Source organism: Colobus angolensis, unplaced genomic scaffold, assembly GCF_000951035.1.
Source record: "Colobus angolensis palliatus isolate OR3802 unplaced genomic scaffold, Cang.pa_1.0 Scaffold62, whole genome shotgun sequence".
Classification (NCBI taxonomy): domain Eukaryota; kingdom Metazoa; phylum Chordata; class Mammalia; order Primates; family Cercopithecidae; genus Colobus; species Colobus angolensis.
The window spans coordinates 2467418-2485652 of record NW_012119821.1 but is presented as its reverse complement, the minus strand read 5'-3'; the positions used below and the strand labels follow the sequence as shown (position 1 = coordinate 2485652).

General features: G+C 35.5%; 1 protein-coding gene across 2 annotated transcripts in view; it reads left to right on the top strand.

The window, feature by feature from the left end:
- The window catches only part of CCDC112 (coiled-coil domain containing 112), a 30416-nt gene that overhangs the window by 10309 nt on the left and 1872 nt on the right, over positions 1 to 18235 (top strand). Inside the window, exons 2-9 of one of the 2 annotated variants that reach the window (XM_011963657.1) lie at positions 1761 to 1882; positions 7280 to 7401; positions 10005 to 10094; positions 10945 to 11020; positions 11408 to 11798; positions 15363 to 15776; positions 17186 to 17281; positions 17981 to 18099. In XM_011963657.1, coding sequence (XP_011819047.1) covers positions 7290 to 7401; positions 10005 to 10094; positions 10945 to 11020; positions 11408 to 11798; positions 15363 to 15776; positions 17186 to 17281; positions 17981 to 18099 — 1298 coding nt within the window. In that variant the 5' untranslated portion in view covers positions 1761 to 1882; positions 7280 to 7289. Of the gene's footprint in view, positions 1 to 1757; positions 1883 to 7279; positions 7402 to 10004; positions 10095 to 10944; positions 11021 to 11407; positions 11799 to 15362; positions 15777 to 17185; positions 17282 to 17980; positions 18100 to 18235 lie in introns of those variants that run through there. The other variant, XM_011963658.1, reaches the window with a different exon arrangement.

Below are 18235 nucleotides of genomic sequence, written 5' to 3'. Positions count from 1 at the left end.
CTGTAGTCCCAGCTACTCGGGAGGCTGAGGCAGGAGAATGGCGGGAACCCGGGAGGCGGAGCTTGCAGTGAGCTGAGATCCGGCCACTGCACACCAGCCCGGGCGACAGAGCGAGACTCCGTCTCAAAAAAAAAACAAAAAAACAAAAAAACATGTACACAAATGTTAAGATTAATTTGGCCAAGTAATGGAAACACCCCAATTGTCCATCAGCTAGCGACTGATGAGTAGATAAACAAAATGTGGTAGACCCATATAATGGAGTATTATTCAGCCGTAAGAAGGAATGGAGTATTGATTCATGGTACAACATGGATGAATCTTGAAAACATCACGTGAAGTGAAAGAAGTCAGACAAGGCTACACATTGTACAAGCCCGTTTATATAAATTCTCCAGAATATGCAAATCCATAGAGTCAGAAAGTAGATTAATGGTTGCCAGGAGCTGGAAGGAAGGGGAATGGGGAGTGACCTCTAATAGGTATGAGGTTTCTTTTTGGTATGATGAAAACATTCTGAAACTGGAAAGTCATGATGGTTGCACAACTTTGTGAATACACTAAAAACTACTGAATTGTACACTTCAAACAGACATATTTTATGTATGTGAATTACATTTTGACTTAAAATATATTTCCTAGATTTAGATTTACTACTTTATTCTTTTTTGCTCCTGGAAATTTAAAGCCTTATTTCCTTTTCCCCTCATCCCCCACAACCCATTTTTGTTGCTCAACAATCCCTCTCAGTGATACCTCCAAAATACATTGAGTCTTCTTTTATTTTCTATCAGCCCAGTAGTCCTGGACACTGTCATTCCTTGTCTCTATAGCTGTACTAGGTACCTCATTGATCTTCCTGCTTCCAGTCTTGCCTCACTCCACCCCCACACCTCCCATTAATTTATTCTCCAAAAAAATAGCCAGAAAATTGTTCTTAAAGAATTAAATGTATCATGGCATTTCCCTGCTCAAAACTCTTCAATAAAATCCAAACCCCCTAAGTGACCTAAAATGTCTGTATGATCTGGCACATACCTGCCTCTCTACTTTCATCTCCTACCAAGATCTCACCATTACTAATCTCGTGTCACAATTGGCCTTTCTCTGCTTGAACTCAGCAAAGTCTTTCATGCTCTAGGGCTTTTGCACATGTGGATCCCTTTGCTTAGAACACACTTTCCTACTGCTCCTGTCATGGCTGCCTTCAGTCTTCCTTAAAGTCATCCCCTCAAATAGACCTTCTGTGACCATTGTAACTGAAAAAGCACACCCTTGCTCCGCTTTCTCCATCTGAGCCCTAATACTTATTTTCTTAATAGCCCTTATTGCAGCTGGTGGAGTTTTTGTTTTATTGCTTGTTTACTCTTCTCTCTTTAAATGTTTTTCCTCACTAGACCTTCAGACAGGGGCCATATTATTATAGATCATGATTGTTTCCCTAGTGTCTAATGCAGCCCATGTCACTTCATAGTGTTCAATACACACTTATTAAATGACCAACTGAATGAATTAGATTATTTTGCAAATAATCCTGGGATATTTAACCTTTCTTACTTAGTGTAGCATTTTAAGATAGATGTTCCTTCATTTGATAGATATTCCTTCTTCCACAAATGTACTTCTAATAGTTAAATAAGATTGGCCCGAAAATTATCCTTTAAGAAACTCAACTATTGACATTTTATCTCTCTGAAAAAATTCCACATTTATGTTTTACTATTTTCATTACTGTTAAGTTTTTCTTGTTCTCAATGCAGAGTGATGGCTGTTTTAGTACTTCAGGTGGAATTCGTCCTTTTCATCTTCAAAACTGGAAGCAGAAAGTTAATCAGACTAAGAAAGCAGAATTCGTACGCACAGCAGAAAAATTTAAGAATCAGTAAGTATAAGAATATTATCTTCAAATAACATTACTAGCCATTTTATAATGGACAATAAAAAATTAATTCTACTCTACCCTACCTAGTCTCACATTAAGTTATAAAATTGTAATCACTAGCCTGTCAAATATAACAAGAGAAAGATGGGAGGTATGAAATGGACAAATAATAGGCTATTTAATATAAAGTTAATTGTAAGTAGAGTAATTTCAGTTTTACTTTTACAATTTTGAATCTCTGTATTTCAAGGGAAACAAAATAGCTGTTTCTTTAGATTTTGTATAACAAATAACAGACAATCTATTTTCACTTTATAACTAAACGCCTGGTAAATGTTTTTGAGGACGTGAATAGTTTTTGTGTTTTTTTATTATGTATGTATGAAAGTGTTTTATAAATGACGAACATCATATATTTAAATTGTTCTTCTTCCTATTTTACAAATGAGGATGTTGAGGATCATAGAGGATAAACATCTTTCTATAGGTTACATGCTTGATAAATGGTGTCTGAGACTCCTAGGCCGGCTCCAGCCACTCTGAAAGCCATCATTCTTACTAACCAGTGCTGTTCAGCAGCAAGCCGGTTTGAATATGTGGGTGTGATCTCACTAAGGAAGACAGTGAATCATTTTAATGAAAAGTCAGTAGTCAGTACTCTTACTTTTTTTTTTTTTTGGAGTGGCTTTTTAATTGATCTCACTTCCTTGCTTTCTGCCCCTTTCAGATCCATTCTGCCCATTATGACCAAGCTATTTGAGAAGCTTCCATTTATTTAAAATTTTCAATACATATGAACTTCTTTAAACAACCAGTGATATTTATTGAATGTTCAATATTGTCAGCAGTACCAGCATATGATAAATATGAGGAATGTTAAAAAAAATTGGAACTCAAGGCACCCCACTCTACCCTGCAGTTGAGAGCTTTATCAAAACATTGCTTTGAACCTATATAGTATCAATTTGCCAAAGAACATGAGAAAAGGAGCCTGTTGTAAGGAATGGTCTCTGGATCAGAATTGGTGGCAGTTCTCTATTTAGAAATTCTACCAATGAGAAAGTGTACTGTTAGAATTTTGAAAAGCTATACCATATTGTAGCTTTTGGAGATTGAATTCTCCTTGCATTTATATAATGCTTTTGTCTTTTCCCCTGACTTTATTGAGGTATAACTGACAAATAAAAATTATATATATTTAATATCTACAGTGTGATGTCTGGATGTACATATACATTGCAGAATGATTACCACAATCAAGCTAATTAACATATCCATCACTTCACACAGTTACCTTGTATATGTGTGAAGGGTTGAGAATATTTAATATCAACGTTCTTAGAAAAGTGAGCTGAGATTTTCATTATGTTAAGTGAAATAAGCCATACACAGAAAGATAGACAATGCATGATCTCATTTATATGTGGAATCTTAAAAACATCAAACTCAGAAATAGAGAATAGAATGGTGATTACCAGAAGTCTGGGGGTCATGAGGTGGGAGTGAGGATAATGGGGAGATGTTGGTGAAAGGGTACAAGTTATAAAATAGAAAAGACCTGGAGACCTATGTACAGCATGGTGACTATAGTTAATAATAATGCATTGTATACTTGAAGTTGTTAATACCTATATCTTTAGTATTCAGAATTTGAAAAAAATACAATTATTTAAAATTTCCAAAATGCATTACTCTAGATAGAATTAGATTCTAGGTTAGAGGTTCCGTTTTATGTTTCTTTCTAGATAGGGTAATGTCCACCAAATGGTTAATATCCATAGATACAGCAACCAGCGTGTTTTACAGTTCTGAGTAGGCTTCTTCATCTGTTTTAAGGCACTGGAAAAACTCACTAAAGGAATATTGGAAAAACTCACTAAAGAATATTAGAAAAACTCATTGTAAGAGTGTTTCTATGTAACAATTCACATAAACACAAAGGAAAAACCACTGTCTATAATATCATTTGGTTTTATTTTTAGAATAGGTAATATATTTACATGGTTCAAAAATCAAAATATATCAAAGGGCACCCAGTGGGAAGTCTCAGTTTTACTCTTGATCCAAGCCACCCAGTTCCTTTCCACTCAGTTAACCCACTAGTTTTGGTTTCTTATGTATCCTTCCACAGATATTTTATGTGTTTATAAAGAAATATAAATATATATTCATATTTTTCCTTTTTTGTATAAATGGTAGCATACTGTCCACATTGCTCTGCATCTTTTTTCTTTTTTCTTTTTTTTTTAAGTGTATATCTTAGATAACAAGGAATTGTAGAATTTGCTAGGCACAATAATGGCATTATAGTTAGGTAAGTCAAATATCTGTACTCTCTCGAGGCACACACAAAAGTTTGTTGACTTTGTTGGGGTGAAATTACATAATGTAATGGGTTTACTTGAAAATACTTAAGCTAAGCTAAGCAAAGCAAAGGTAAATGTAATGGATTTACTTGAAAATACTTAAACTAAGCAAAGCAAAGATAGATGGATAGATGAAATGAGAGGTAAAACTGCTGAATCAGGGTGAGATAAAAGGCATATCATATGATGAGAGTCAATTTACCATTCTGTCCTTTTGAATATATCTAACATTTTCCTACAAAAACTTTGTTATAAAAAGAGGTTATCTTGGAGATCTTTTTCTGTCAGTACATAGAACAGAATACCACTGTATCATATTCCAGTGTATAAATGTAATATGATTTATTAGCCTGCCCATATTTATGGACATTTAGGTTATATTCAATCTTTTTTTAATAACAAACAGTGCTGCAATTAATTACCATCCCTACATAGGTCAACATTATTTGTTTTTGAGTATATCTTCAGGATAAATTCCTAAAAGGAAATACTGGGTCAGAGATCAATGAATTTGCAATCTGATAAATATTGCTAAATTGCCCTCCGTAGACAACAGTTCCACCAACAATGTGTGAGAAGACATGTTTTCCCACAGTTTTGTCAACAAAATATATTAAATTTGTGATTTTTTTTGCCGATATGATAGGTGTACAGTGTTACTGTGGTAGTTTTAATTTGCGTTTCTTCTATTGAGGAGGTTGAGCATGTTTTCATTTTTGTCAACTTGTCTCCATTAATTAGCATATTTTGAATATCCTTATAGGTTAATATTTCTATTTTTTTTTTTTTTTTTTAGATGGGGTCTCTTTTTTTCTCTTTCCCGGGCTGGAGTGCAGTGGCCGGATCTCAGCTCACTGCAAGCTCCGCCTCCCGGGTTTACGCCATTCTCCTGCCTCAGCCTCCCGAGTAGCTGGGACTACAGGCGCCGCCACCTCGCCCGGCTAGTTTTTTTTTTGTATTTTTTAGTAGAGACGGGGTTTCACCGTGTTAGCCAGGATGGTCTCGATCTCCTGACCTTGTGATCCGCCCGTCTCGGCCTCCCAAAGTGCTGGGATTACAGGCTTGAGCCACCGCGCCCGGCCATAGGTTAATATTTCTAATCCAGGAAAACGGAAAGTAAGTTGAGGTTGTCATGAACTGAAAACTGTTGAGTGGTATAAAGTTGTAGCATATCCCATGTCCGTGGCAGACGTTTCTTTTTATCATAGTAATTTTCCCCATCTGAAACCAGAGCCTAGGTGAACTTCCCAGTCCTCAACACAGGACTCCATATCTGTCCTCAGTCCATTAGAGTTGCCAGGTGGGACTGACATCTATTTGATATCTTTATCTACCCATTACTTCTCACAAACAATAGAAGCTACCTAAACACACATGCTAAGACATGATCCCCTCAGCCTTTGGAGCAGTGCGGTGGGCTCTGGGGCAGTCTCATCTGTCTACCCCCATGTGTCTCATGAATATTAAATTTTTCTCTATGGGCAGTCAGACGCTGTGGCTCATGCCTGTAATCCCAGCACTTTGGGAGGCCAAGGCGGGAAGATTACTTGAGGTCAGGAGTTTGAGACTAGCCTGGCCAACATGATGAAACTCTGTCTCTATGAAAAATACAAAAATTAGCCGGGCATGGTGGTGGGTGCCTGTAGTCCCAGCTACTCAGGAGGCTGAGGCAGGGGAATTGCTTGAACCAGGGAGGCGGAGGTTACAGTGAGCTGAGATCACACCACTGCACTCCAGCCTGGGTAACAGAGCGAGACTCCATCTCAAAAAAAAAAAAATATCTATGTGTGGCAAAGTGGAAAAGATTGGGAAACTGCAGTATAGTTGCCTCTCAGGTTGTGTGAATTAAGTCAATGGCCAGAGATGCTCCACCACTTATTAAATCCAAGATTAGTGGAGAAATATTCATATTAATTTCCACCTTCTGGGAGAAAGAAACACGTTAAGAAAATTAATTTTGGCTGGGCATGATGGCTCACGCACTTTGGGAGGCTGAGGTGGGCAGATCACTTGAGCTCAGGAGTTCAAGACCAGTTGGGGCAACATGGCAAAACCCTGTATCTACCAAAAAAAAAAAAAAATTAGCAGGGCATGGTGACGCGCCCCTGTAGTCCCTGCTACTCGGGAGACTGGGGTTGGAAGATTGCTTGAGCCAGGGAGGTCAAGGCTGCAGGGAACTGAGATGGTACCGTGGCACTCCAGCCTGGGTGACAGAGCCAGACGTTGTCTCAAAAAAAAAAAAAATGTAATTTGAAAATTAATTTCTTTGCCCAATCAAAAAAGTTTCTCAGTAGTGCTTTATTTTGTTTTTGTTTTCTCTTAGGGTGCAAACTAACAACGAGAACTCCTTACTGGTAGATAGACTAAATCCAAGGGGCAGAGACGTGCTGAAAGAAGCTCTGAAGTAAATGTAGACAGTAGTCATTAAATACACGAGATTTCCTGTCTTTGTAGATGGTTAGTCTCTTGAAGTGTTAGTTGTATTAATAATATTAATAAATTGCATTTCCATAGTATACTTGTACTGTACAGAGATCTCTCACATATGTTATCTCATTTGATGTGAATAATAGACCTATTAGATAGTGGAGAGCTGTCATTATTCACATTTTAGTGATGAGGAGGTTTACACCGGGAGAGGTTAACCATCTTGGCTAAGGTTACAAACTTAATAGCATCTACTATTGAACGCAGTCATCAGCAGTAATGGCCATTTTCAGGCTCCAGTGAGATTGAGTTTGAATCAATAGTCAAAAGCTTATGCATTTTCAAAGCAAATGTATATCCACATTTTCTTAAATTATCATTTTATGATTGAAATAGCAGTTCAAATTATAGCTGTTTTTTTAGCTCTTCTAGCAATTATTTTGACTAATGTTTTGACTCCTTAGCCTTATTAACCAAAGTAATTACTTTTATTCTATAGATGAATTAATCCAAATATAAAATACTGATTATCAAGTGTCTTCATATTTTAAGCTATTAAAATATATTTAAATCGTATTTATACTATTTGTTTCTTTTCCTAAAGAGTAATTAACATGGAAAAAGATAAACACAGTCATTTCTACAACCAAAAAAGTGACTTCAGAATTGAGCATAGTATGCTAGAAGAATTGGAAAATAAATTAATTAACAGCAGAAAAACAGAAAGTAAGTTGAGTTTCTGATGAAGTAAAAACTGTTGAGCGATATAAAGTTGTGGTTTTACCCTGTGCTTTGTCTTTGTGCATTGACCGTGTTGTGTTCTCTATAAATAGAGTCAGTTCTGTATTGACTGTGTTATATTCTCTATGTTTTATTTGGTAAAATTTGTCTTTTAGGGACATGTGTTTATTCTTTCAGGTCACTATTTAGTCATACTAACTGGATTGTTTTCTGTTGTATATTTCTTCAAATTAAACAAGAAAAAGAGGATTTGGGGGATTTTTTTGGTTGACAAACCAGCAAATGCTATTATAATTTTTTAAAAGCAGAGTGATTTCTGGGCTGTCTGATGTTAGCTCATTACCCGGGCATTGTTGACTGAGCCCTGGATTCAGTAAGCATCAACAGATTCAAAGCTATAATTAGTAGTTGTATGAAGTGATAAAGTCAGATAATTGCATAAACCTGAGTTTCCTTGTCTACATTCTAAAACTTGTACCTCAGGAGAGCCGTACTGTGCATCTGATGAGATAATATATAAAAACGCACCTTATAGATAGATTGTACATGACTATGTTCTTTTGTTTGTTATGAATATTAATCATTGTCAATAGTGTACTAAATGTTACCTTTAAAGAATTCTGAGAATACTTGTTTCATTGTAGTGTTAGATTCTGTATGTTGTAAAAGCTTTATAATAAACAAGCTGCTTAGCATTTCTTAAAGGAAAAATAATGGTTATCAAATAACTAAGCTTTATAAAATATTAAGACTTACTATGTAGAGATGAGATTGCTCATAATACTCCCTTATCATCAATTAAAATAAATTCCTAGTGAGTTTTTTCTTTCAGAATATAAGGTTACACCATTTTTTAAAAGAAAATATTACACTACTTTAAAAAGTTATCCTTTGTCAAGCAGTGGCAGGAGTAATTTTCCTTCTTTTATTGGAATGACAGCAGGACCTAATATAAATACCGGATTTCTACTTATCTCTTCTCTTTGATACATTGAAAAACCTAGACACCCCGATTCAATATTTCTTTATTTCTCTCATTTATTTTGTAGACAACCAGGAGGCTGATTTTTCTATGTCTCAGTAATGCCAATAAGTAAAATTTTGTGCAAATTTTAGTTCACTTGATTTTCCCTTTATTATGGCAACTTGATTTGTACCAATCTGTTTCCCTTTGTTCTACAGTTTTGCTCTTATTTAGTAACACTTTATATTTTTCCTGTCTAGGAGAGTAAAAAATGCTTGTCTTAGTATAAAGGTAGAGAAGTTTTCCCTTCATATATTATAGCTAAGCAGTAGAAATACTTATTCCTTACCTCAAATATCATGCCGCAATTTTAGCCTGCATTTATGTCATACTGTACTTAAATGATTTGTCTATATATCCAAATGAATAAATAAAATAAAAAGATTATCAGCCCTGTAGTGATATTTTGGTAGCTGATCAAACTAAAGCTAAAATAAAACAATAAAAAACACTTTCCTAAGTACTAGAGAAGTTTCTTGACCTAAAGTTCAACAGTAAGACCCTACAAAGTAAATTACAAAAAGTTTCTGCCTTTATGGAATTCTTGAATTTTAATGAAAAACACGGAACAAGCCAAAGTTGTCATATACATATTAAGAGGTTTATTTTGGATATTCACACTGACTGCAAACCTATATGTAAACTTTTTCTTAAAAAATAATTACTTTTAAGGACTTTTGTACAAAGCCTTTGATGCTTCTTGCTCATTTGTGGAAAAGTTGCAAAAACAAAAAAGAGGAGGGTGCATAAAGTGCCCTAAGATGATAAAATAATAATATTACTATTATAGGAATGTGAATGTTTTGACATTAGCCTAGTAATTTAGTAAATATTAAAGTAAGATTAATCCTTCAGAAAAAAAAATATGAAAGAAGAATCCTTTATGCTGATAAAGATGATTTGAAAACATCGTTGAGACTCTCACTTACTTTTTAGGCTTTATTGTGGGCCTAATAATTTACTCCAGGCTGGTCCTTTGGTTGAGCTTGGCAACCCGTGGCACAGTATACCACTGAGTGATACCCGAGGCACCTCCTCAGGGCCGTGACAGTGATATCAATGAGTATCACCTGCCCCTTTCCTAGAGGATTTGGTTGGATGAAATTAATTCGCAATGGGAAATTTCTCAGTATTCACAGAATTAGCTAGATAGTTTTAATATTCCCACATTACAGTTAACACGAAATTCTATTTCCATAAATTATAACAAAAAGAAATGAAACGCTATTAAAGAACAAAACAATGTTGAAACTGCTAATATTTACATCTAAAACAATGTGCAGTAACTCAAACTACACAGAGCGGGAGAAAAAGACATTTCCTTAGCACAGGTTATCGTAAGACTTAACCCATTATGCCTTTCAATATTGGAAGATATCAAAAAATGCCTTATGTAGAGCAAAGGTACTTAAAGTATTAATGTTCTGACATAAATAACTATCTTCTGTTCTTTATTTAATTGCTCTAGGCTTTTACTAACAGTGGTCAGTCTTACATGTAGAATCCTGAATTATAACCACATTTGTCACAGAATTATTTTCAAGGGCATACTTCTTCCTTATAGGAGCAAAAATCCAGCAACAATTGGCCAAAGTACAGAGCAGCGTGAGGACACTGCAGCGGCAGTTAAAAGATGTGAAGCCCACACCTGCTTGTAAGTAAATTTAAATGTTATGATCTTTCCTACATGTTAGTATTTTCTATTTGGCATTAATGGAGCTAAACTCTACTTTATTGGTTAGGACTTAATAAATTTATTAATGGAGCTAAAAGCTATCAGTTAGGCTTTAGTAAGTTTGCACTGGAGAACTATAATTGGGGCATTTCTGTGTGTGTCCGTTAAAGTATTATCAAATCCTTACAAATTATAAGGTAGGCAGAACACATACTAGTGTCATTTACAGGATTGGGAAATCTGTGTTATATAAAGGTTTAAAAGCAGCTAATTAAGGGGAAAAAAGATTGATTTCCTTAATCCTATCCAGTGTTTTCCCTTCATTTGCTTTTTGAAATAATTATCTTTGAGAGGCATTTCTAATGCATAAGGAAAGGTTAAACAGATTCGCGACAAATGCTAGTGTTTAGAAAAAAATCCCACAAATTATATTCCTACCTCCTTGCTTACTGTAACGTTCATTCCTGAGAATCCAAGCAGTAAATTAAAGGGCTCAGGGTGTATGGACCTAGGAATCAGACAGGTGTTGTGCCAAACTCTTGGTCTTTCATTTGTTAGCTATGTAATTTTAGGCAAGTTACTTGGTATCTCTGAGCTTCCATTTCCTTAGCTCTAAAATGGAGATAATTATGATATGAGTGTATGGGGAAAAAATCTGTGATCAGAAAAAATTGCAATCATAAAAATTCACTTTTGAGCACAGCTTTCTTATTCCTTAGGCTAAGAAATGTTTTAAAATTAGGGGAACACTCTACTTTTTCTTCCTAATATTTAACTTTTAGCCGTATGGGAAAATGACACACAATAATTCTCCATGTTTCTTTTACAGTTGTTGAGAAGCTCAGAGAAATGATGGAAGAAATTGAAAATGCAATTAACACTTTTAAAGAAGAGCAGAGGTTGATGTACGTTTTAAACTCATTTTAATATAAAATTATTGACTTTTATTTTTTAATAACTGGCCCCACTAGGTTTTTGTATATAATGCATTCTGTTATTATGTATTTGAGTCTTACACAAAAGCAATATAATATCTTTCTTGTTTTTGGGTTTAGGTGGCTTTTCATATTTAAAGTGAAATTTTATTCATATTTAGTTACTATAAAATCCCAAACAAGAATTTGAAAGAGTATTTTTATTTCTGAGAAGACCCTTTCAAGGCTTAGATTTATAAATGTTAATAATGTTAAGTGGAGAAGATGATATAAAGAGTCAAGTATCTTAAATTTGATGGAAAATGAAGGGTTAATATGGATTGTCTTCTTATTCAAACTTTATTTTTAAAATTTTAGATACGAAGAGCTAATTAAAGAAGAGAAGACAACTAATAATGAGTTGAGTGCCATATCAAGAAAAATTGACACATGGGCTTTGGGTAATTCAGAAACAGAGAAAGCTTTCAGAGCAATCTCAAGCAAAGTTCCTGTAGACAAAGTAACACCAAGTACTCTTCCAGAAGAGGTACTAGATTTTGAAAAATTCCTTCAGCAAACAGGAGGGCGACAAGGTGGCTGGGATGATTATGATCACCAGAACTTTGTAAAGGTGAGAAACAAACATAAAGGGAAGCCAACATTTATGGAAGAAGTTCTAGAACACCTTCCTGGAAAAACACAAGATGAAGTTCAACAGCATGAGAAATGGTATCAAAAGTTTCTGGCTCTAGAAGAAAGAAAAAAAGAGGTAATAATTATAATAGCTATTATTCATTCTGTGTTTCTATGTCCTAGGCACTGTACTGAACACTTTACATGTCTCATTAACTTTACAGCAATCCCATGAAGTGTGTTTATAGTTCCCCTCCCCCCACAATCTAATAGAAGATGAAACTGAGGCATTGAAGTTAAGTAATTTTGGCCAGGCACAGTGACTTACATCTGTAATCCCAGCACTTTGGGAGGTTAAGGCAGATGGATCGCTTGAGCTCAGGAGATCGAGACCAGCCTGGGCAACATGGCAAAGCCCCGTCTCTACAAAAAATACAAAAAAATTAGCTGGGCATGGTGGGACCTGTGGTCCCAGCTACTTGGGAAGCGGAGGTGGGAGGATCGCTTGAGCCTAGGAGGTTGAGGCTGCAGTAAGCTGTGATTGCACCGTTGCACTCTAGCCTGAGCGAGACCTAGTCTCAAGAAAAAATAAAAATGAAAAAAGAAAGTTATTTTACCCATTTAATAGAACGACATTTGCACTTCCTCATAGCCAAACAGGTCTCCCTCGCAAATAACACAGTGGGACAAAAAGCCTCTGATGATGGGTCCAATCCTCTGTATCCACTTCTCAGAAATGTGAGCAATCCAGATCCACTGAGACTTTTGAAAAAAGTCATCTTACCAGCAAAGGCCACGTTGTTTTTATGGAAACATCAAGAGGCAGTAGAAAAAATGCTTTGACTATTAAACATTTCTTTGAGATTTTTAAACTTCAACCATATTGCTTATTTTAAAGACTCAAAATGTTAGCTACCCCAGAAAAAAAAAAAAAAAAACACCTGATTGTGGCAGATACCTAAAAATGTCCATTTTTACAAAAATATTACTCTGGCTTTGCGTTAGATCAATATTTCTTAACCTTGATACTACTGACATTTGGAGCTAGATAATTCTTTGTTGTGGGGGCCTGTTCTCTGCATTATAGGATGGCATCCCTGGTTTCCAGTGAGTAGATGCTTATAATATCTCCTTAACTGTGATTATCAAAAATGTCTCTAGCCAGATATCCACTGGAGGGGAACAATAGCCCCTACTTGAGAACCACAGTAAATCAGAGTCATTTTTTTTTTTTTTTTTTTTTGGTAGAGTTCAGTGGTGATGAAGTTTGACTTACCTGGTTTAATAAAAAAGTTGTGTTTATTCCATAGATGGCATACCTAAGGAATATTAAAGAAATAATTGAGTCCATGTTTAGTCTAAAGTTTTAGAGGGAGTAGCTGCATTTTTGTTGTTCTTGTCATTCCCTTCCCTCCTTCCAGCAATAAATTGAATGTAGGGAAATTGACTTTTCAGGTTTTAAGAAAAATGTTTGAAACATAAGTCATTTGGGCTTTTTTCCCCAGGATACTGAAAACATGGGATTCTCAAAGTGGTCCCTAGTCCAGCAAAATCAGCATCACCTGGGACCTTATTAGAACTTAGCAGGCTCCAACTCCAGACCTAATTAGAACTGTGAGGGTAGGGCCCAGAAATCTGTGCTTTGCCGAGTCCTCTAGTAGATTCTGCTAATGAAAACCACCTCTTTAGGAAACAGAAAGAGACACACTGCTTCTTGTGATAAAAGTAAACCCTCCGATTCTGGCTTATTCTCCTTGTTCCCATCTGCTCTGTTTCCTGGTATGTGATGACTGAGATGTCACCAGTCTGATAGGATATGAGCAGGTTGTAGGGGTGAGGTAGAAGGGTGTGTGAAAGTGGAGGTGCCATTTACTGAAGTAGGGCATGTTGGAGGAAGAAAGGGAAGTTTGGAGGAAAATATCAGGAGTTCAGTTTTAAATCTAGGGAGTGTTAAGATGTTGAGTAGGAAATTTACCATTTTTATCTCCCACTTCCTTTAATATATCCTGTGTTGTTAATAAGTGAAGATATTATACTGACATTTTCAGACATGCTCTGAACTTTCTGGCCTGAATGCCCTTGCTTATCTTGTTCTCGCTTTCTGGAACCTCCATTCTTTCTTTCCCCCTCCAATCCCAGCTTATCAAAATCAGATGTTGCCTCCTCCTTATCCACCCAAACATAAGTAGCTTCCCTCAGGATTTCACTAACACTTACACCTTTTATATGACGTGTCGTGGTATGCCCATGTTGAATTTCATCTAGAACAGTGCTGCTCAGACTTGGTCCATGGACTAAATATGGGTTTGCAAACTGTTACTGGTTTACAGTGGGATAAAATGGTTGCACCAGAATTAACTATGCAGTGAACACTGTTCAGTTCAGTTGGCTTTTTTTTCCATAGAAAATTTTCACATTGAAAGAAGCAGTGCATTGATTTGCCTTTTGACAAAAATTCCTGATATCTTTGCAGACTGGTATTTTGAGTGGCACTGTACTAGATGGCATTTGGTGTAGCTTTAATATTGTTTCATTGTTCCTATCACATTGCTTGTATATAGTATATATACATACCATAAGGATTTATTGAGTAGAATGAATGATACACCATAAGGAAAGATGAGGAAATAGTTTCTTGACTTGAAATATGCCCTAAATGGCATGGAGAAGCCTGCTAGAATTTGAAATAATTTTTACATACCCATATGTAAAGACGGCTCTGTAGCTATTGTGCTGTTTTATTTATTTATTTATACATACCTAGGAAGCACCATGTGCCAGATGCTAACTCATTTAATCTTCATAACAACACTGTGCAAGAAATACTACCTACCACTTGATAGATGAGCAAAATGAGGACAGAGAAGTTTAGTGGCTCATCCAACGCTACACCTAGTAAATGGCAAAGCCAGGATTTGGTTCCAAATCGTCTGGCTTCAGCACTCATGTTCTTAACCACCCTACTCTTAATTCTTCTTCTGATATTTGACCAGATAAAGATCACTTAGAAAGTATTCTAAGCCTAGAAAGAGAATTTGGAAGCAGAAATGAGATGATTAGAGGAAAGGGATGTTGCTCATGAAAATAAAAGAAGCAGGTAGGCCCGGCATGGTGGCTCACACCTGTAATCCCAGCCCTTTGGGAGGCCAAGGTGGGTGAATCATCTGAGGTCAGGAGTTCAAGACCAGCCTGGCCAACATGATGAAACACCATCTATACTAAAAATACAACAAAATTAGCCGGACATGGTGGCTGGGGCCTATAATCCCGGCTTCTTGGGAGGCTGAGACGGGAGAATCTCTTGAACCTGGGAGGAAGAGGTTGCAGTGAGCTGAGATTGTGCGACTGCACTCTAGCCTGCGCGACAAGAGCAAAACTCCGTCTCAAAAAAAAAAAAAAAGGTAAAGAGGAGAAGGATAGTTCATGAGTTGTGGTCCTTGTGAACCTGGTGACTAAGAGAGAAAGAGGAAGGCCAAAAGAATAACCCATTATTCACAGTTTTAAGAGACAGTAATTTTAAAAAAACAGAAGTAGAAAAAAATTGCATTGGTTAAAAACAAAACAAAGCTGAAAAACCTAAGCATCCAGCATCCTGCAATCAATATTTTTTCTAGAAAGATGGAATTGATGTATTTGAAAATACTTTTGGCTGTTAAAAAACTTTTTTCTTTTGCCTTCTTTTTTTTAAAAAATCATTTAGTCAATTCAGAGTTGGAAAACTAAAAAGCAGCAAAAAAGGGAGGAAATTTTCAAGTTAAAGGAAAAGGCAAACAACACACCTATGCTTTTTCATAATAAACAAGAAGATAATCAAAAGCAAAAAGAAGAACAAAGAAAGAAACAGAAATTGGCAGTTGAAGCTTGGAAGAAACAGAAAAGTATAGAAATGTCAATGAAATATGCTTCCCACTTAAAAGAAGAGGAAGAGAAAGAGAAAAAACGTCAGAAAGAACGCCAGCGCCAGTTTAAGTTAAAATTACTACTAGAAAGTTATACCCAGCAGAAGAAAGAACAGGAAGAATTTTTGAGGCTTGAAAAGGAGATAAGGGAAAAGGCAGAAAAGGCAGAAAAAAGGAAAACCGCTGCTGATGAAATTTCCAGATTTCAAGAAAGAGTGAGTAAATCTATTTCCTAAATAATTTTTAAATGCTACACATGGAGGTATTACTTCCAAATTCAGTTCAGCAAAAACTGAGTACTTGTATATTGAGCCTGTATATAGCATTAGTATACCAAAATGAGTAAGCCGTGCTCCCTAATTTCTAGTAGGTTATAGTCTAGTGGGAAAGATATGTGAAAGTAGGAGATTCCAGCATAATGTGTTAAAGAGTGTGGTGACTGAGGTATGGACAGAATACTTAGAAGGGATACAGGGAGGGACACTACCACAGCTATGAGTGGCAGAGAAAAGGAAATACTTAGGTTGACTCTTGAAGGGAAGGAAAGATGAAGTCCTTCCTAGCAGAGGCAACAGCATGAATAGCAGCTTGAAGGAGTGAAACAGCATGGTTTGTGATGGAAACTATTACCATTTCAATATTCTTAGGGTATTAGGCAGGAGAGGGGAACCAACAGATGATGAGACTAGAAAGGTAGCCATAGGCAAGGCTGAGTGATTTGTCTTCTTTGCCAAACTGCCCGGCTTTACCTTATTGATGACTTGCTTATTTGTTCATTTACCCACCATAATGTAGGCTACATGAGGGTATTAGTGGTGTGTTTGCGTTAGTGGTGTGTTTTTTTGAGCATCCCTGTACCCTAGAGTTAGGTGCATTGTAGATACTTGTCTACTTAAAGGAATCGAGATTATTGCTGGGTAGTCAAATTAAAGGTGATTTTAAACAAACATATACAAGAAAAATGCTAATAAAGACACACTGGCAGAATTCATTCCAAAAAGTATTAAGACAAGGAAGGGGACTTTAAAATGAAAAAGCATGCAAATGAGATATAACTTATGAATTGTTATATGCATCAAAATCTATAGCAGCAATGTTTGTAAAGCAAAAACTAAGGGAGGTATAAAGAAAAATAACAGACAAAAATACAGACAAACACATCAATACTGAAAATTTTAGTTCATTTCTTTTAGCTCATATATAAAAATCTTCCTAAGTAACAAAAGTTCCCATTCCTTCTCATACACCCCCAAAATAAGCAGGACACGTAATAATAGAAAAAATAAAACCCACAAAACAGAAAATATAAAATAATAAGAGAGATGTGAAATCAGACATACTTGCATTGATGAATGAAAATGGGCTTAACTCACTTATTAAAAGAGAGTTTCAGGTTGAACCTTAAAGTAAAACAAGAGATGCCTAAAATAAAGTAATACAGAAAGGATGTGCATGTGTTAACATTTATATTCAGAGAAAATAAAGCTGTTAGCCTTTGTTGGAAAGAGTTAATAATGAAGGAATATTGATAGGTAAGGTAATTTAATTTTACTTGTGAACAACTAAATTTTGAACAAATTCTAGTTCAAATGATATCTTAATGCTATGGGTTTTTTTTTTTAAGGATTTGCATAAACTTGAATTGAAAATTCTAGATAGACAGGCAAAGGAAGATGAAAAGGCACAAAAACAAAGAAGACTGGCAAAATTAAAAGAAAAGGTACTCTGCACTGAGTTTATTTTTATTGTTATTATCCTATTTCCTTGATTTGTAAGGATACTGACATCAAATCTATTTCCTTTATATCTCATCTTATTTCTATAACATCTACTTTAAATTTCATACTTATTTACATAGTAGCAAGCATAACTTGGTACAATTTAAGCAACCATTATTTGAATTCTGTCATTTTACTTTATGAGCACCATTTTCTTTCACTCTGAATTACTGTTCCCCCTACTTGTCATTTAAAAAATTTTTTCTATATGAACCTCTATTTTAGATAATGGCAGCTATGAGCATTGCTTAATCTCTTGTAGTACTCAGAGCTGAAGATGTTGGTGACCCTCATCGATAAAACAGAAGACTTATTGGTAGTTACTTATCCTAAATTTGTTGTCTGGCTATATCACTAGCATACTTAGGTGCATTACATTTCTCTCATAATAGAAACAGAAAAATAAGAATAGAATAAAATAATAGAACTAAAAGAAATAAACTAACAGTTTATGAATAGATCGATGTAGTCTAAATTTTCCTTTAGCTATATGAGCCCAATGAGAAGTGTACTGAGGTTATTAATGGTTTTATTAGCCAATATTAACTATGTCTTTTAAAACTGCACTAAGCCTTTTACTTACTTACTAGTACAAACTGAGTTTGTATAATTAACTGGTACTATTTTACTTCTGATTACAGGTTGAAAACAATGTTAGTAGAGATCCCTCTAGGCTTTACAAACCCACGAAAGGTTGGGAAGAACGAACCAAAAAGATAGGACCAACAGGCTCTGGGCCACTTCTACATATCCCACATAGGTAAGAAAGAGAATTGGTGTTCATTTAGTAATTTAATTGCTGCATGTTTATATTTTATGCACTTGCTATGTGTAAATTATATTTTTCTTTTTTTTTTTTTTTGAGATGGAGTCTTGCTCTGTTGCCCAGGCTGGAG